This window comes from Rhopalosiphum padi, chromosome 2 (genome assembly GCF_020882245.1).
Source record: "Rhopalosiphum padi isolate XX-2018 chromosome 2, ASM2088224v1, whole genome shotgun sequence".
Lineage (NCBI taxonomy): Eukaryota > Metazoa > Arthropoda > Insecta > Hemiptera > Aphididae > Rhopalosiphum > Rhopalosiphum padi.
Genome location: NC_083598.1, coordinates 24,895,237 through 24,915,060, shown reverse-complemented (window position 1 = coordinate 24,915,060; position 19,824 = coordinate 24,895,237). Strand labels below are relative to the sequence as shown.

At 25.2% G+C, this 19,824-nt stretch overlaps 3 protein-coding genes across 5 annotated transcripts; 2 read left to right on the top strand and 1 right to left on the bottom strand.

Annotated features, from left to right (window-relative positions):
- The first annotated feature begins 390 nt into the window (after positions 1-390).
- Positions 391-5,174, top strand: LOC132922556 (tether containing UBX domain for GLUT4). Its single transcript, XM_060986127.1, has 10 exons — positions 391-604; positions 752-874; positions 939-994; positions 1,067-1,236; positions 1,313-1,472; positions 1,781-2,114; positions 2,539-2,672; positions 3,676-3,899; positions 3,964-4,138; positions 4,832-5,174. The coding sequence occupies exons 2-10, from the start codon at positions 794-796 to the stop codon at positions 4,995-4,997; spliced, it is 1,500 nt and encodes a 499-aa protein (XP_060842110.1). The 5' UTR covers positions 391-604; positions 752-793; the 3' UTR covers positions 4,998-5,174.
- Positions 5,175-11,310, bottom strand: LOC132922555 (mismatch repair endonuclease PMS2). Of its 2 annotated transcripts, none has more exons than XM_060986125.1 (15): positions 10,982-11,310; positions 10,842-10,901; positions 10,589-10,748; positions 10,317-10,522; positions 9,694-9,833; positions 9,523-9,628; positions 9,293-9,463; positions 8,911-9,075; positions 8,687-8,807; positions 6,630-7,393; positions 6,420-6,568; positions 5,835-5,935; positions 5,670-5,767; positions 5,432-5,581; positions 5,175-5,330 (listed from the first exon to the last, which is right to left on the bottom strand). In XM_060986125.1, exons 2-15 carry the CDS (start codon positions 10,899-10,901, stop codon positions 5,259-5,261), a joined length of 2,463 nt encoding a protein of 820 aa, XP_060842108.1. In that variant the 5' UTR covers positions 10,982-11,310; the 3' UTR covers positions 5,175-5,258. The 2 variants fall into 2 exon arrangements, with proteins under 2 accessions (XP_060842108.1, XP_060842109.1); XM_060986126.1 differs by having other exon boundaries at positions 10,993-11,310.
- A 1,719-nt stretch (positions 11,311-13,029) lies between these two features.
- LOC132921910 (parafibromin) lies at positions 13,030-18,598 on the top strand. 2 transcript variants are annotated; one of them, XM_060985152.1, is made up of 12 exons: positions 13,030-13,332; positions 13,506-13,611; positions 13,687-13,806; positions 13,888-14,036; positions 14,351-14,564; positions 14,644-14,821; positions 14,905-15,041; positions 15,152-15,172; positions 16,207-16,331; positions 16,537-16,766; positions 16,962-17,103; positions 17,983-18,598. In XM_060985152.1, the coding sequence occupies exons 1-12, from the start codon at positions 13,202-13,204 to the stop codon at positions 18,017-18,019; spliced, it is 1,590 nt and encodes a 529-aa protein (XP_060841135.1). In that variant the 5' UTR covers positions 13,030-13,201; the 3' UTR covers positions 18,020-18,598. The 2 variants fall into 2 exon arrangements, with proteins under 2 accessions (XP_060841135.1, XP_060841136.1); XM_060985153.1 differs by lacking the exon at positions 15,152-15,172 and having other exon boundaries at positions 13,031-13,332.
- Positions 18,599-19,824: the final 1,226 nt, after the last annotated feature.

The window sequence follows — 19,824 nt, the reverse complement described above, 5'->3', positions numbered from 1 at the left end:
TCAGTTGTATAACTGATTTGATAAGCACCAAAGCACCATAATTATGACCAATGCACATAAAATAATATAAGGCTTGACCGGCGGATGTCCACACCATCTCAACAGCACCACTACCAAAGTCCAAAATAATAAATTATAATGTGCTCGGACGACTATACTATGTAAATAAATGTGAATTACGAATCACGATGTACATAAGATCTTCTATACACATTGATGACTTGATGTGAATAATTTATACATAATTTTAAATTTATATTATGTATATTATATTATATTTATATCCACCTTGAATTTATAACTTATAAGTGATAACAGTTATCATTTTTGTTTTCTTTTTATCTTAGTTCATGCTTTTTATATATTTTGAATTGAAATTTGAATGACGAAGGATATTATCTTATCAGTTATCACAGTGGTCGAGTCGTTAAGTGGTTTGTAGTTTAATAAAATTAAAATATTTATAATTATTATTCCTAATTTTCTACGCGTACTTTTATGTTGCAAGATACAAGACGTTTAGAACTCCTAAAAGCCAACTGCTAGACTCTAGTATCTTCGACCTAGTACTTACTACCTAGAAAATATAGATTATTTTTGAACGGTAAAAAAAAAATGAAATTACTATTTAATAATTCATTATAATAATCAATAATCATTATTATCAATAATATACTGTTCTAAAATCAGAAATATTAATTTATACATTTTCTAAATTTTATATACTGTGTTTTTTCTTTTCATTCGATAGCTATCAGTACAATTTAACTACATTACTACTCCTAATATAAATATGGCAACAAATTTAGTTGTATTAGGTGAAAATGCTGCTAGAATTAACGTGAAAGTCAATCCAAATATGACTGTACTTAAAGCAAGTATCTCACATTACATGGTCTCTAAGCACTCCTCTTTATAAATACATTTTATTGTTTTAGGTAATAGAATTAGCCTGCACAAAAATGAAAGCAAACAGCAATGATTTTGATTTAAAGTAAGCAATTTTCTTCGTTTTTAATAAACCATAACGCATTGTAAAACGTTTCATTGTCTCTTAATTCTATAGATATCACAACAAAATATTAGATACAACAAGTCTAATCAGGTTTACAAATATTGCCAATAATGCCCTATTAGAATTAGTACCTGCTAAAAGATCTAGGGAAAATAGCTCAGTTGGTATATGGTTACAAATAGAAGATGGATCTAGATTGTCAGGCGAATTTCCATCTAGCCGTAAGCTATATTAAAAATTTTATCTTATTTATTACAATTTAAATATGTATTCAATAATTATATTATTTTTGATTAGAAAATCTATGGGAAATCATACAGACATTATTGAAGGACAAATTTTCTAATTATGAAAGTCCAGCTATAATTTATACAAGAATGGAAATAATTGGAAAAGAACAATTGCAGCAAAAAACATTAAAAGACATTGGTCTTGTTAGTGGCAAAGCCTTGTTAAGGTGAGTTAAGAATCAATTATTTTATATATTCACTGTATTCTAATTTTTATAATAATTGTCTAATATTATTTAAATATTCGTCACTTGCTAGCTGACCATTTATTATTGTTAATAACTAGAAATATTAAAATACAGTGAATGTGTTAAGTAATAATTATTTTTATAATTAATTACATAATATCAACTCTTAGGTGATTGTTGCAACTGTATTTTTTAAATTTATTTATTATTGGCCTATATTATTTATTGATTATTCAAATTAATATGATTATATATATTTTTTTTTATGTCAATTTTTAATTAACTAGATTACTTAACAAAAAAGAATCTGAAGACCAAGCTCATGTATACGTACCTGCCGTAAGAAAACCGAAACTTGAAGAAGCTCCCAGAGTTTTAGGTCATAAGGAAACAAAAACAAATGCATCACCAAGTGTCGAATCTGCAAATGTTACGACCACAGGTCCACAAGAGACCATGGATATTGAACCAACTACTGATGAGACAGTTGAAAAATCTGAGCCTATAAATATGTCATCATATCAAAAAAACCTCGATAATGACTCTAAAGAAAAAGACAGCAATAAAAAGCCTACTCTTAGTAATGAAGATCTCAATAATTTCAAGAAGTCTATATCTTATGTTAGTAAGATTCCAGTCATTTTTCTCTTTTTTATTTACATTCTTTTGTATTTTCTATTATTATTCTAAACCGTCTATATACCTATTTTAACAAATATCTATTTGTATATACTATAAAAGTTTTATTAGTGTAATACTAAATGTATTCAATATTATTTTTATATCACAGTCAAGTTTCAATAACTTTAATTTTCTCTTGTCCCTTAAAGTGTATAACTTATATCCAAGTTACACTGCTTAAAACAAACATTATCTATTTGTTTTTTGTCATCTCTTAGTATTTGAGTCATTAACTGTATTACAAGAGTAACAAAATACAAAAATAAGAAAAATAAATTTGCATTTTTATAGTAAAATGCAATACAATTTTATGTAATAGTTATAAATTAAAAAAAAAGTTAATAATATTTAAAATGTATTTTAGTTAGATGAACGCGACACATTGTTATTTGATATTATGGATGGTACATCAGTGTTATATCAAGATGAAGGTGATGATTTCTTTCAACCAACTATAAAAGATGTTACTCTTGTACTAAGAGATTTGAAAAATTCACGGTAAATTTTATACCAATAATAATAAATGGCGATTATACCATCATGTGTCAATCTTATTATGCTTAACAAGTAAAACACGGATTCTTGTAAACGTTAAAGTTTCCATGTTATGCATTAATAAGATGGAGATAACACATGTGGATATAATGTCCTCTTAATAAGACTAAATACTAAAAAATATTTATTTTAGAATCTCTAATCCTAATAAAATGTTTATTTTTAAATTAGGTATTCGATCAGACTTTAAGGCATTTTTCACGTAATAGAATATTATATGTGGGAGACAATTAATTCACATTTTTAAATTTTATATTCGAATAAAATACATTATTTTTTCTTTTTAATTATGTTTTGTATCCAGAAGAATGTGCAAATTTAATTATATCACTTATGATACACATAAATGTATAAAAAATAAAACTATATTATAAACTAGACCTTATTCTTAAATGTCGTCTATAATATTATAGATTTTAATCTGTTATTTCAATATTTTATGTTTACCACTTATTATACTTAACTTTTAAATACAGTTAAGTTCTTTTTTTTAATTATCATTCAAATAATTTGATAGTTTTGTCATTTGAACTAACTATTCGATTGTTGAGATACTATCTATAGACAAATTAATCAATAGCTAATAGTATTTAATATTAAAATAATTAACTGTTTGAATACATTTAGTATTTAGTTTATTCAATAGTTACACTTATCTGTTTAATAGATTGAAAAAATAATAGAAAGCTATTCTAATAATATTCTGTTAATTTAAAAATTTTCATGCTATTTAGTTTGTATACAAATATTTGATAGTTCATTATATTTATTATAACTATTGAATAATTAAATAATGTGAATAGGGTGTATCATCAAATGCCCCGATGATTAAAATCAATTGACATTACAAAATTAATGAAAAATAAGTTTTAAAAACTACATACCACAATTTAAAGATAGACAAGTTGTACTTAGGAATCTATAACTATATTTATTTTTATTTTAGGGCTCAATTAGAAGATGGTCAACTGTGTACAAGTGCAATGCGGGAATTAGAAAAAACTCAAATTCAATTAAATTTATTGCATAAATACAAAAATTGCATTATTAGAATACATTTTCCTAACAGATTAGTGTTGCAAACCATATTCAAATCAACTGAAACTGTGTTAGATATAATAAATTTTATTCGAAAATACCTCATTGATGAGTCTTTAGAATTTTGTTTATGTAAGAGCCAATTTAATTTTAACATTTATTAATTTAAAAATAATTTATGTACCAATGATTTTAGTTACAACACCTCCTAAGACTATTTTGAAACCTGAAGAAACTTTATTGGAATGCGGATGTGTCCCATCTGCAATGATTCATTTTTCTTGTAATATGGAAACCGATCAATTAAAACCAGAGCTCAAACAGAAAATTGTATCTGGGTGTCAAGCTTCAATAGCTGCTTATCTTGTGAGGTTAGTAGTTCATATTATGTGTATCGTGTATGTATATGAGGTTAATAAAAAAAACTAAATATTTCAGAGAAAGGTATTAAAATAATACCCTGATATAAGTTATTTATTATTTATCTATTAGCATTTATAACTTAATAATTTAACATTGTATACCTCAACATACAATATTATTATAATTTATATAAATTAATGTCACACTAACTACAACTTGTAGTTTGTACACTTGAAAATCATCATATCATTGTACGCATGGTGTGACATATAATATAAAACCGGTCCTAGAGTTAAAAACTATTACACAATTGATCAGTTGCATGTGTTCATGAAATTCCAATAGTACTCTGGTTATAGTACATTAGATTTTATGGAATTTTAAGATAATTATGTTAACATTTTTAAAAAATTTCATATTCTAATTTTACATCAATTTTTAAGAAATACTAAAAGATAGTTCTTAATTTAAAATATTCATTAGTATCTTCACTCCTGTATATTGTAAATTTTTTTTTGAAGACCACTGAAATCAATTGTTATAAGAAATAAGATACCATAGTGATCAAAACTCAAAAATGGTATTGTAATATTTTATAAAAAATATTAAATTGTTTGAAATTTCAAATATTTTATATTTCCTTTATGGACTCGAATATGTTTGCATTAATAAACTAATTAAAAATAAATAAATAATTACAGAAAAGAAAGAATTCAAAATACTTCAAATAATGATATTTTATATAATGAAGAGCCGGGAACAAGTAAACAATCGGAAAATCAAAATACTAAAACAGCTGTTTTTACCAAACCAAATAAAACCACAGCAAATAGTGGGAAGACACCTAAATGGTTTAAGCCAGTATAAGGTTAAAGTAAAATCATAAACTAAAAATTGTGTTTAAATTAATTAATTATCATTTATTGGTGTATAATTATTAATTTTTGTATGGCGTTTATATTTTTTTATTTTTTTTTTTTTAATAAAATTAGTTTAATAACCATTTTATTTTAAAACCTTTGAATAAAAATATATTATTGTCAATTTGTTTTTATAAATCTTTATGATCTATTGTGTTATCATATTTTTTATGTACTGGTAAAAAAATAATATTCTCAAAGTATGTATTCATTCCCTATTAACATTTAATAATGAGAGGTTTACTAAGTGTCTCATTGTTGGTCTTCCATGAGGGCAATTCTAAAACAGATAAGCACAAATAAATTCAAATTATATTATAATTAAACACTGGACATATCAACTAAAAGTCAATAGTTTGTTTTTATTTGTGTTTATCTTACCCAAGGTTGTTCAATATCTCCCATGTGGTCAATAAGTTTTCTCATATCACTCAAGTTTAATACTGTACCAATCATAACTGACTTACGACAAGCACGAGAAGCAAACATTGAACGAACTCTTGAAGGTCTACAAAGAGTATTTGGTGCATCCTAAATAATGGGTTATTAGTTATTAAAAAGAAGAAAAAAATTATTTTATACAAATTTTGCGTGATGAAATATTAAAATTATTATTTACTTGTAACATGAACAAAAGTTCATCAACGTCCTCTTTACCAAAACTCCAATTATTACTCATTGGGATCTTAGTTAACTTAACTTTTTTTGTTGGTTCAGCTTAAACATAATAAATAACACATTTTATAACTCAACATGATTCAAAATAAGAATAAATAAAACTTACCATCATGCTGAAACTGAAATTCAAATCCATTAATTTTAAAAATATGTATATTTTCCATTAATATCATTTCATTAACAGCAGTTAATTCTAACTGCTGAGGTCTACAAAAAAAAAAAATACAATTAATACACTTAATTTTATAAAAAAAGATTTTTTAATGTCATCTAAATATCTAAATTAGTAGTTCTTAACCTAGGAGGCCTTTTGATCCTTCAGGGGGCGGTAAGCTCTCAAATGTGAAATAATGCAACAAAAAAAACCAGTATCCAGTGAAACGTATTATCGCACAAAAAATCAGAAGTTATACAAAAGTTTAAAGTTAAGTAAAACATTTATTTACTAAACATTAAATTAATAGTTTTTATTGTAATTTAGAATATTAGTCCATCTTATGCAATTTTTTTGATTGTTTGAAATGTGGGGGGCGTAAGTTGTCAGTTATATCAGTAAAAGGGTGCTAAACCAAAAAAGATTAGGAACCACTGATCTAAATGTATTCTAATTTTTCATAAAGAGTATTATAAGTACAATTTAAAAACATTCTGATTTGGTAAGTGTTAGTTTTTACTTAAAATCGTTACTAACACCACTAATTTTTGGCTTGTGATTTTAGTTTTATTTTGTAATGTTTCAAAGTTATATTTTTCATCAGTGGCATGTTGATCAACTATAAATAAATCAGCATCAAGTTTGGTAATGATGAAACCCAAATTAAATTGGCCAATTATATTCATCTGTAAAGAAATAATGAATGTACTGCATTTATTAAAAAAAAATAATAATACAACAACTTACTTTAGAAAACATATCTTTAGAAATTTCTCTACTTAATTCACCCTCAGCTTGTTGATTTTTACTTGGATCAATAGTTGCATAAAATCTTGTTTTTATTTTCTGTTTTTCAGATGTTTGAAATCTTAAATTTCTCAGCCTTTGTTTAATTTGTTCAAGGTTAGTTTCAACTACTGCAAATTTTCTTTTCTTGGGTGCTATAGAAGTGTCTATTTCTATGCTAGAATTAGTTTTTATTTTTGATAATTCACAATAAGTATTAATATCTTCAATAGATACATTTTTAACTTCACTCGTCTTTATTGAATCGTATTTAATGTCTACTTCAGTATTTGATTTTTCAGTAACATTATTTAAACAAAATGTATTATCATTTATATTTTCACTAATTGAATTATGAATAGAATATTCAATTAATTCAATATTTTTACTTTCTGAATTATTTATATATGTGAAATTTTTTTCATCATTTTTAATCTTTTCTTGTTTCTGTTTATCAGTATTTTCATCTTTGTCATTGATTTTAATAGTGTCAGTACACTTTAATGGACTATTGGATACTTTGTTTTCTATTAGTTCTTCAATATTATTTTTTTGAACATCATCAATATGCTCAACTTTTGATTTAAAAAATTTATCTATAGTTTCAGGAACAGCTGCTATTTTAGATTTATCAGATTTCCATCTATTAAGTTTAGCTTTAATTTGTTCTGAATGACTAGGTGCTTCTTTACTTTCATAATCATTACTTGCATCCAATTTCAGTACTGAAATAATTTTTCAATAATTAAGACAATGTAGTATAGGCAATCAATTATTAAAGTTATAACATGAATAGATGTGAACTATTTAATGTTCTAAGGTATTTATTTATTGGTATTCGTTTAGTATGTGATCTACCAAAACGATTATTTATACTATTATTATAGGTACGGACAATTGATGACGGACAACCTATGCTTGCTTATCTGTATAATTTTATTATATTAATTTTATATAATATAACTATTTAAGTGGTTTTTACCAATAGATTTTTCATTTTATCAACAATATTGTCAGTATATGTTCAGGCGTTAATTTTAAATCGCGTGTGTTTAAAATTTTAAAATGTTAGCAGTCGAATTGTATGCGATTATTTCTTCTGAAAAAACAGTGTTAAAATTTTTACAAAAAAATAAACTATTACCACAGAATGACGAAATTAATTTATGCCATAAATGTCACAGTGAAACAAAGATTTATATTAGAAAAAAACGATTAGCTACGAATGTAATTCGAGAAATTAAAACTATACGATATATTAAAAAAAGTTGTCAGATATATAAATCAATACGATCAACAAATGGATTTTTTACATATACTGATCTTAATGCACGATACAATTCAAATCTCAGTTTGGGTCAAATACTAGAACTCATTTATTATTGGTCACAAGATTTACCCATTAAAACTGTTTCTGATTTAACGGGTTGTTCAAATGCAACTATTGTTGACTGGTTTAATTTTATAAGTGTTGGTATTGGTATTTTTTTTAAAAAACATTTTTAATAAAATAATTTTATGACATTTTTTTATATTGATATTTTGTTGACTGATATTGAATGTAATCTGTAATCTGTAATAATAAAATAACTTAATTTTATGATTTTTAGTATAACTGTTTTTCAATTGTTTATTATTTAATTATCGGTCCGGTAGGTCATGCATACTAAACGAATACCTATTTATTTTATAGTATAATAAAATTAATTTGTAAGTATTTGGAGGTTTTATGTTTTTTCTAATATAAATATTTATTGAATTCCATTATTATACACAATACAGTTTTTGCATTATACAATTTTGTAAGAAATAATAAAACTAGTGTTAATGACATGAAAAATATAAAATATGGATAAACGTTTAAATATATTTAAAATTAAAATATAATATAAAATTCATAGTTGTTTTTTTAAAATTTGATAATAATTTATTTATATTGTTCCTTTACTTGTTTTAAGTATACTATCAAATAAATAAAATATGATTCCTCTATTAAATATAAATGGTTTTTTTCTTACATTTACAATTTTTACTTTCTGTAGTTGATTCATATGGTCTTTTAGTTGAGATTGATTCATACAACTGTGTATTAATCTTGTAAGTAGATGGAATATTTTCAAACAATCTATTTAAACTAGCCTATAATAAAATTAATATTTAAATACAGATTATAATGACAGTTATGTATTTAAAGTAAGATATTATAAATTATAATAGCTGAATAATAAATATGAATACTCACTTTAATTATTGAGACTAAGCAATTTTCATTTGACAAAAATATTTGTCTTTTATCAGGTGTCACATTAATGTCTATTTCAGTTCTTGCAATTGTTATATTCAAGTAGACAAATGGATATTGATTTTGATTGTATTGATGGTAAACTTCATTAACTGTTTTTATAACCTAATAAAAAATATCACATTATGTATTAATTATTTTAATTTTAAACTGTTCTATATTTAGTATTGTTTATTTTTATTAAAATTGTAAAATTGTAATTAATATCAGTCAACTTGTAGATATTGATTTTTGATTCAAATTAATCGCCAATATGAAAGTAATATCCAAATTCCATATGAAAATATTCTAAAAATATTTAACAAATAAAATATGTAAGTACTTTTAAAGGTTCACATGGTCTTGAATTAATGAAATAAAATTGTCTATCCTTAGAACTTCTGCCTCCACTATGGTCACAACTAGATATATAACCATCAAGTTCAAAAATATTTGATATATCGTCTACTTCATCTGCAGGAATGACTTTTTTTAAAACTAATAAGCTATTGGCCTGAAATATTTAAATTAATAAAAAACAAAATCATACACAACAGATTGTAAGTAATTTACTTGTTTAGAACCATAAATACATGATATGTTTTCTAATACTGTGTTGCTACCATGTGTTGATAGAAGAACATTGTTCGAAGATTTTGTTTGATTAACACACGATAATCTATGGAAAAAAAAAGAAAGATTATTCATATAGATCTAACTAAATGTATTAAAAAATTATTTTACTTCACTTGAGTAGCAACTAAACAGTAACCAGTCACAACTTGGATCATTTTTCCAAATTCTTTTTTTAAATTTCGATGAAACTCTTTATGTCTTACAGGTAATGAAGAAAATAAATTCGATAAAGTAACAGTTGTTCCAATCTATTTAACACATAATTTTATTACACACGTATAAAGAAGAATTTATTTTATTGTCTTATATATTATTATATACATATATTTATATGTGGTGTCATTAATATCTGGAATCCAATACTATTCGGATAAACTGGTTATCCAAATAATTCAGATATTTTAAACTTATTACTTATTATTTAATTTATAAATTTTAGGCTCTGTTTTATTTAAGATGGTATGACTTAAGATTTAAAAATAATTGTTTAGCTCAAAAATTATAGTAAAATTATACCATTTTATCATAATATGCAATTATTTATCGATAATAATATTATATTATTTCAAAATATTTGACTTTAATACGTTTTTGCAATTTGTTTAATCTTATTTATATGTAAAAATTTGAATTATTTTGATTATACAGATAATTCATGTTTTAAATTTTAGATTTGGATATCAAATAATCTGGATATTTGACATCACTAATATATTTACATAGAAACATACTTGTTTAGCAAAAGGGACTTTCAATTTAATGTTTCCTGAATGATCAAACACTAACTTAATTCCACACTCTTGTGATGAATGTCTAGTGGTCACTGTTACATCACTTAAAGCACATAATGAGCTCAATGCTTCTCCCCGAAAACCAAATGTTTCTACTGAAGTCAAGTCAGCAAATTCTTGAATTTTGGATGTATGGTGTTTTAAAGCTATACACGCAAAAAAATTGTACTTAGATTAAATATCAGTATCATTAAATATCATTATCATCATACCAAGTCCTTCAAAATTGTCTGGATGAACTCCAGCTCCATTATCTGTTACTTCTACCAAATCTTTACCAAATTCTTTTAGTTTTATTCCAACTGAAGTGGCTCCAGCATCTAAACTGTTTTCTATTAACTCCTTTACTGCTGTAGCCAAGTTCAATACCACCTTTAAAAAATGTATAGACATTGTATATTGTAGTAGGTACATCATAATAATAACATAATATATAAATACACATATTCTTTGTGTATAATTTACCTGACCAGAGCATATTTTATGAACGTCCAATTTATTTATTGGCTTGATTTGGCCAGACATCTAAAATATAAACAATTTATAACTTCAACATAAACTAACAGTAGTTAGAAAAGATTGGTAATTGAAATAATATGAAATACTTTTAACCAACAGCCAAAATATATAGTAAATTAGTCTTGGAGATCTTGTAAAGAAATCATGACAAATCGTATGTCACCTTTTTTAAAAATCTTTTTATAGATCTATAATATACTGACTGTCCAGTAATATCGCTTATAGACTACAGTATTTAATAAATGACTATATTATCTATTAAGAAAATATGTTCGTGTTATTTCATAATACACAATGAAGTCACGATCGAAAGTTACTACACACTTAAGTAGTATAATAATAATAGGTATATATAAACTGTATAGTGGATGAAATTCAAAAATTGTCCGGTCGCCGACGATGTTTTGCGATATCCGTGATAATAACCGACCAGTGATTATTGATAATAATTGATAAGTAAGGTTATCACGGTATACAACACAACACGGTAGTAAGCACGGATATAGATACTATATAGTATATATATCCGTGGTAGTAAGTTGTAAACCGCTTTGTAGAGAATACATAATATATTTATTATTTTCTCTACATCGTGTTGTAAACAATGTCGCAGCACGTTACTATAATGCTGATACACGATAATCGTGGGCACTGTCTGTTAAAATATCTCCATGATTGGCATGATTTAAGATATAAATTTCAACTTTCAAGTATATCTTGATTCGTGATCTCTTCTATTACCAATGGTATGCTATTTTTTTTGTCTGTCCCGGATTTGCTCGATGAAATTATGGCAACCCTAAATACATAGGCGTGCGCAGACCAGAATTTCAGGGGGTGCCTGTAATTTTTTCGGGCCCTTTTCTCAATTCAGGCCCTCTCTTAACAATACATGTACATATATTTTAATAAATTATTATGCACGAATAAACATTACTTACATAATTATATCACATATTTATCAGTGGTATTACTAATACCAAATTATATAATATTTCATTAGATAGTTGAATCTAAAATCTATTTTCAAGATAATTGCAATATTTATTTATTATTTTTACTTTTGTAGTCAATAACATCTAGCTGTTATAATCATAATAAGTTTTACCACGCAAATTTAAAATATTTTACGTTGTATTATTTTTTTTATCCCAAAACATAATTTTTTTACCACATATTTTAGAAAAAATACCATTTTTATTCTAGTAACATTAGTTAAAATACGGACCCATGTATATGCTATAGGACTTAAATTTTAGGGCCCCAATTACATGTCGGGGGGTGCCCAGGCACACCCGGAACCCACGGTGCGCACGCCTATGCCTAAATACCATAGATTAAAATATATGTACCTACTACCTACCTTTACATGTATGAAAATGGCTTGTAGATTTCAAATTCGTAGGTAGTACTACTTGAAACTTTTCATCATTTCATATTTTATGAACTATTGTTAGGTATAAACACGATGCCATTTTTAAAAACTGCAGATTCATTTTAAGCTATTTATACCACTAACCGAAAAACCTATTCACATCGATCTGCGACACGTCTTATGCAACAAGTTAAAAATAACTTAATAACAGCTACCTGTACCTATCTATTATAAATTTATAAATTAAAAACACGACTATATAATTAATTATTTATGTCCTAACTCATAATTAAGTAGTGACGATGTAAATTTAATTTAATCTAAGATATTGTACCTACTAGTAGTAATAACTATAATATGTCTTAAAAAATATACATATCAAGTTCAAGGACAGTAACGAGAGTTTTTTACTTTCTATTACCGTAACTTCATTAGAAATTTGTAAAATATGAAATGCTAATTAAGGTCAATCATTAATTAAATAATTGTGCGTTTTTTTTTCTTAGGGGTGAATTTTTTGTTGTGGATTTTTCTGTTAGTTGTTTACATCATTTCTTAATGAATACTTAGTAGTTAGCACGATTAAAGATATACTGCACGATTAAAGATATAAAGTATATCTTTAATCGTGGTAGTTAGTACTCATTTGGATAAAAATATTAATGCTTGATGCTACACTGTATGTCTATAGTGATAAGTGAATTAATGATAACGCATTAGTATTTTTTGTTTAGGTTTTGATATTTGATAATCATTTTGATAAAAATACAAGATCAGTCACTTTAGACTTAGTTAAATCAAATCAATGTACGTAGTACAGTCTGTCGTGTAGTACACTGTAGTACGTACACAAAATTAAAAATATTTTTTGAAGTTTTTATTATTTAATATTTTAAACATTGTTTCTATTTTTTTGTAAATTTATACCAAAATGGCAGACCCGCTAACTTTCTTAAGAACATACAATATTAACAAAAAAGAAATCATAATTAAGGACAATCACATATTATTTGGCGACTTATCTTGGTCAAAAACTGTTAATACAAACTTCTTGATGTATGGGTAAGTAAATGGGAATACAATTCATGTACCATTGTATACATAAACAACAGTTTACGACTTAATGCAAGTATTATATAATATTTAGTTTGATCATTATTACCAATATAAGAGCACCTTACATTAATATATTTATCTTATAAATGTACTTACCTATTTCTTGTATGGTGTTATAGTTCTGGTAAAGATGGCGCACCAAAAGAATATTACACATTGGAATGTCTATTATTTCTATTAAAGAATGTTACTCTCACGCATCCAGTATATGTGCGACAAGCAGCTGTAAGTAATTTAACATTGTTTGAGTACCAATTATTTGATTTGATTTAATTTTATAACATTGTTTTGGATTATTAGGCTGAAAATATACCAGTTGTAAGAAGACCAGATCGAAGGGAACTTCTTGCTTATTTAAATGGAGAATTATCTACATCTGCCAGTATCGATCGCAGTGCACCTCTTGAAATTCCAACTCAGGTTAAATTTAAATTTATACTTTTTTTTTTTACATTTTTTTGTTTTTTACAATTAGATTTCTATGTTTAATATTTTGAATAGGTTAAACGAAGTGCTGTCGAAGATGTACAAGAATCAGTTGCAAAAAAACCTCGTATGGAAGATACTTTACAAGTTCAAAGGGTTAAACAGCAGTTGGCTGCACGTTTGGATGCTCCTAAAGAGTCTGCTGTTAATGTTGATAATATCAAGTAAATACTGAATAAATGCAATATTTAAAAAAAAAAGTTGTAATCTACTAATCTGAATTTGTTCACATTTTATAAAATTAATACAATATCTTAGGCTTAGTAAAATAAGATTGATTTTGTATAATTATTCTTAAAAATCCTTATTTAAGTTGAATTTATTAAATTAAATAATTTTAGTCAATATATGTTTACAGTTGTGGCATAGTGCAATTATTTAGACTTTTAATCCCGAGTCTAAAATGGTCTTGAATAAACTGAAAACAATGTATATGCTTATAATACATAATAATACAGATTTTAACTATTTTTAATAGATCACTTTCAGAAGCTATGTCTGTTGAAAAAATCGCTGCAATTAAAGCTAAACGTTTGGCAAAAAAACGTACTACCATTAAAGGACATGATGATATTGGTCTTGGTCCAGATCTTAGAGTTATGTTGGATTTTGATGTAGATATAACAAAGGATATCATTAAGCGAGAAAGACAATGGAGAACTCGTACTACTATTCTACAAAGCAATGGAAAAGTAAATATCAAACATAGTTAATTTGAAAATTATTTTAAAAGAAATTATAGACACATTTATATATTAATTTGTGTACAAGGTTTTTGGAAAAAATATTTTTGCAATACTTCAATCAATAAAAAACCGCGAAGATGGGAGGTCACGTCCATCACATAGTATGTCAGCCACACCACGTGTAGCTCCTCCTAAACCAACTATACCACAGCCAACTGTTTATAATCGTTATGACCAAGAAAGATTTATTAAATCAAGAGAAGGTTAGTCAATTCCTTAAATATTTGTTTCATTAATTTTGATACTAATTTTAAATTGTATTTAACTTAAACATTTTGATGTTTAGATACGGAAGGCTTTAAAATTGATACTATGGGTACATATCACGGTATGACATTGAAATCTGTGACTGAAGGAACAGTTCCAAAAAAACCAGTAGCTACTGTCACTCCCGTACAACAATCTTCTCGGCCTGGGCCACATGTAAGTAAACTACTTGTAATAATGAAAATAAATTGGGTACCAATGGCAGTTGAACTTTAATTTAATTTATTTATTTTAAATAATATTAAATTTTTAATTGTTTTTAAAAGTTTACGGAAAACGAAATTTTGGTGAGTTTAAAAAAAATTTCAATTAATATAATAACTATTAGAATTTGGTACAATTAATTGGTTTTATATTGTGACATATTATATTTATTGTATTTATTATTATATAAAAATATAAAATTTCTATTTTTTTGTATAGCATGTAAAACAAAATAGAATTGAAATGTTTAAAATAAATACTTGAGGTAAAAATAATAGCGCTTAACACGAAGTGGGATAAATATAATAAATCATTGTAATCAAAAAATGATTCTGAAAGGTGCTTGATTTGCTAGTTAAAGTAGAAACACTAGAAACTATTATCAAAGTTAAAAAAGTCTTTAAAATATCAATTAGATTCAATTTTAAATTGATAATTATGATGACGAAAATTTTTAGCATTTCTACTTACCAAAATATTGTTTATAAAAAAATATGAAAAATTAAATAAAAAGCTTTATAATAATTAGTTATTTAAAATTAGTTGTGTTTTTTGTAGTATGTAATTATCTATGGTTGAAAATATTTTTCAATGCATTGCTTATAATATTGTTACTTCATGCCTCTATACTGAGTGCGTTAAGAGGGTGCAAGTCAGCTGTGCATCCAAATGAAGTTGCTCCGCGGTTTCGAGGTCTAATTTCTCACACCAAGTGAACTTGTCGTATGTTGTCGTAAACCACTGAGTGCTATCTTAAGGCAGTGGCTACTATTTACACGAGTCACGACAACTTGAGCTCTCTCAGCGGACAGGGTATAGTCTGCTTGTATTGAAGGTTTTATTGAATAATGAAAATAAAAATTGTTACTTTTTCTCAATTTTTCTTATATATTCTTATATTTTACTATTAGGTTGATGTTATGACTATACATAGGCCAAACAACTATGCAACTATATTTTTTTGTATAATGTTTGTTAATTAAAAAAAAAATAATAATAATAGCATTGATGCATTGTTTAATAGGTATATTTTTTTAATTTGGGGACGAGGGGAGATTATTGATGGACAATTTTTCTGTATTATTCAATGTAATAATTTTATTATGATAATATATAGGCCAAATTGACTGCTTCTCAACAAGCTAAACAAAGAATATCAAGGACTCCAATTATTGTCATCCCTGCTGGACAGTCTTCATTAATATCCATGCATAACGCTCGAGAAATTTTACAAGATCTGAAGTAAATATTTATTTTTTTTAACACTTAAAAATATTTTTAAATTTATGATATTATATAAAGGTAAAGGTAATTTTTATTGTTTGTTTTTATTTGTACATACAAATTTTTCGTAGTATTATCTAACTAATTATTCTAGAATAATAAATTATATTAAAAATGTATTTAGTAGCAAATTCTGATTAAATAATTAATTAATTTTTTAAAGATTTGTTTCAACTGAAGAAAAAAAACAAAGTGGATCAAAACGTGATAATGAATTACTTTTGCAACGTCGTAAAGATGGGGGCATGACAGTGCCTTACCGTGTGGTTGACAATCCTCAAAGACTGACACAAGGGGAATGGGATAGAGTGGTTGCTGTGTTTGTTATGGGACCTGCGTGGCAGTTTAAAGGATGGCCATGGGATGGCAATCCTGTAGAAATTTTTTCTAAAAGTAAATATTATTTGAATATTTTATTTTTTTTTTTATGCCATTGTTTTATTTTACTTTTATTTTGAATTTAGAAAAAAATATATTTATTCATAATATACTATAATATAATTTAATATATATATAAAAAAAAAAAATAATAATAATAATAATTTACTATAATAAAAATAATAATCAAAATTTTTGTATAATTTTCAGTTTGTGCATTTCATTTAAAATTTGATGAAATGAAGTTGGATACAAATGTGGCCAAATGGGCTGTTAATGTTTTGCAAATATCAAGGACCAGACGTCATTTGGACAGAGCAACCCTTATGGTATTCTGGGAAAAATTAGACAAGTATGTTATTTGAATATAATTTAACATATAAACTGGCATATAAATATAAAAAATTGAATTATTAATAGATAATTGTAAATTAATGCAAATAATTTAATCAACAGCTAATCCACATAGTTAATGCCTTAAATAATTTCCACGTTACATTATATTATTTTAACAAATAATAACACAATATTGATAGATTTAAAATATTTTAATCAATAAAATGTAGATCAATAATTTATAAAATACTAAGTGATAATTTTTAAAAACCAATTTTTTATTATTGCACATTATTCTAAAAATATCATCTGTATTAGTGTATTACGTCTAATTTTTCATAATTTATTGAGATAAGACAAATTATACATTAATCTCATAAAATCAAGTTACATTATAAAAAAAACAACAATTAAATGTTGGTTTAGTTATCTTGCAAAATTTATAAAAATATTAAATGCCATTTAGTATAATGGATATAGTAGGGGCCAAACTTATTTGCGGTTTGTGACTGCCTCTTATCGCAGCCGGAAAATTAAAACCTGATATTTTAGGTAACATTTACTTACCAAATGCCACGCACATTTCAAATGTATATGATTAAATTATTTAATTTTTTGCTAACTTCATGTGAGTGATTACTACCTTTATAATAAAAAGGACGGTAAACTGTAAATAAAGATATTTATTTTCAAATATTCCGCTAACTGTTTATGTTTGAAGATTATCGTGTGTAATATCGCCTCCAGGTAGGAGTCACCAACAGTACATACGTTTGGCCCCTATTCTAGTAATATTAATTTAAAACTTAAAAAAATAAGGTTTTAAAATTTTTAGTATTTATTTTGTTCATTGTTTTTAGATCAAAGTATGTGTAATTGTTTTTATTTTTTTCAGACATATATTGAAGTGTAAACCAAGCTTAAGATTTTAGATAATAATAGATATTATAATGACAATTGATTAATCCTTGAGCTTGTATAATGTTTTTTCAATAATTACAGTATTACTCATTATTGTAGTAATACAGTAATTAGTTTAATTGAAATATTGTTTTATCTTAATTTATACTTTGTCTTAATGTATATCAAAATTGTTTCTTTTTATAGTTGATTTAAAAAAAAGTAATATTATCAACATAAACCATCAATAGGTCTTATTGTAATTTTTTATTATTAAGTCTACTTTTTTATTTTATTTATCATATCTTGTCTAGCATTATTTTATATTTAAAAATATTAAAATATTTAACAACAACTTGTAGTTTGTACTGCAAATTTGTAAATATTGGAAATCATTCATTATTTTAATTATAATGATAACTGAGGCAGTACCTATACATTTTTGTATGCTAGCCAACATTTTTTTTCATCATAAAACTGTTAACTTATGTTTTTAATTAATTGTCAAAGTATTGAAGTAAAATAAATATTTTGACATATTATTAACATTGTGATTATACAATATATTTTTTAAATTTAATAAAGATGTATTCGTGAAATGAAATATGAAATGATTTGTTACCATTATTATTGAGGTGAATGAGAAAAATGTTAACATTTTTTGAAGGTAATGACTAATGAGTATTTAAAATATGGCTGAAAGCTTTTACATTAGGGATTATAATATTGCCTTTTAAGTTAAAATGCAGCAAATCAAAAAAAAAAAAATTAAAAATTATAAAATTCTGCTTTGAAACAGTGAAATAATGCACATCTAAAACAATATTTTAACAGTAAAAACACAGTATAAATCATCAAAAAAGTAATTTACTAATAAAAAATGCTGTAAAATAATCAGTTGGGTAATTTATTTTTAGAAAGTATTGAAATTACTTTACTTTTCAACCTAAAAAGTGATTTGGTTACTTTTCATTATAAAAAAAAATTATTTTTAAAAATAGAAAATATTTTTAACCCCCCTGAAATTAATTTTTATAAATACCACTGATGGCTATTATACAGGGGGTTTTAAAACAGTTATATCTATTATTTTAATAGAAAAACAAATTACATAATATATTGAATTTATGTTTTGACTTCAGTTTATACTTTATAGTGCATTAGTGCTTAACCCGTCGTTGGTGTTGCTATGAGCATGACAAAATATGTAGATATTTTGTCATGGCTATGAGTATTTCGTTCACACAATTGCCATTTTAAGAACCACTGGTTTACATATTATGGAATTTTGACAATATTATATAAATGCTTCCTTGAGTTATTTACGAAAATGCTTAGGGAAAAATATTAAAAGTTATAAATAAACTTACAAAATTATCGGAGTTCAATGTTGCCGTATACGTAATAATATCGTGTGGTTGTACTCGCCCGTCACTGATCGCCTTACCGTATATTCTATAATTATACTGTTTTTATTTTCGGTTTAATATCTTGTTATTTTATTATTATCTTATTATATTATTATACTATATAGTAGTTAAATATTGACGTTTGTCAATAGTCAGTAGTCAGTACCATGGGATATTTATATGCTCATACGTGTATTTTAATAGGTGAGCAACACGACACTAACGGTGTAAAAATATTAGCGACACCAACGACGGGTTAATGCTTATATTATACCTAATAGTTTATAGTTATTAGTTACACATAAAAATTTAATAATACCATTCTTCATTTCTATGTGAGCTATTTTAAAACATTCCGTGTATTTAGAGATATAATCAGCTAATTTAATAATAAATATTTAAGTATAATAATTAGTGCATAAATTATT

Excerpts from the sequence above, each read along its gene's own strand:
- LOC132922556 (XM_060986127.1), top strand. The coding sequence starts at position 794 with ATGGCAACAAATTTAGTTGTATTAGGTGAAAATGCTGCTAGAATTAAC. Across the intron at positions 875-938 it reads CAAATATGACTGTACTTAAA|GTAATAGAATTAGCCTGCAC; the intron begins GCAAGTATCTCA and ends TTATTGTTTTAG. Across the intron at positions 1,237-1,312 it reads AGGCGAATTTCCATCTAGCC|AAAATCTATGGGAAATCATA; the intron begins GTAAGCTATATT and ends ATTTTTGATTAG.
- LOC132922555 (XM_060986125.1), bottom strand. The coding sequence starts at position 10,901 with ATGTCTGGCCAAATCAAGCCAATAAATAAATTGGACGTTCATAAAATA. Across the intron at positions 5,582-5,669 it reads AACTTTTGTTCATGTTACAA|GATGCACCAAATACTCTTTG; the intron begins GTAAATAATAAT and ends CCCATTATTTAG. Across the intron at positions 5,331-5,431 it reads GAGATATTGAACAACCTTGG|AATTGCCCTCATGGAAGACC; the intron begins GTAAGATAAACA and ends TATCTGTTTTAG.
- LOC132921910 (XM_060985152.1), top strand. The coding sequence starts at position 13,202 with ATGGCAGACCCGCTAACTTTCTTAAGAACATACAATATTAACAAAAAA. Across the intron at positions 15,173-16,206 it reads TTACGGAAAACGAAATTTTG|GCCAAATTGACTGCTTCTCA; the intron begins GTGAGTTTAAAA and ends GATAATATATAG. Across the intron at positions 17,104-17,982 it reads TTCTGGGAAAAATTAGACAA|ACATATATTGAAGTGTAAAC; the intron begins GTATGTTATTTG and ends TATTTTTTTCAG.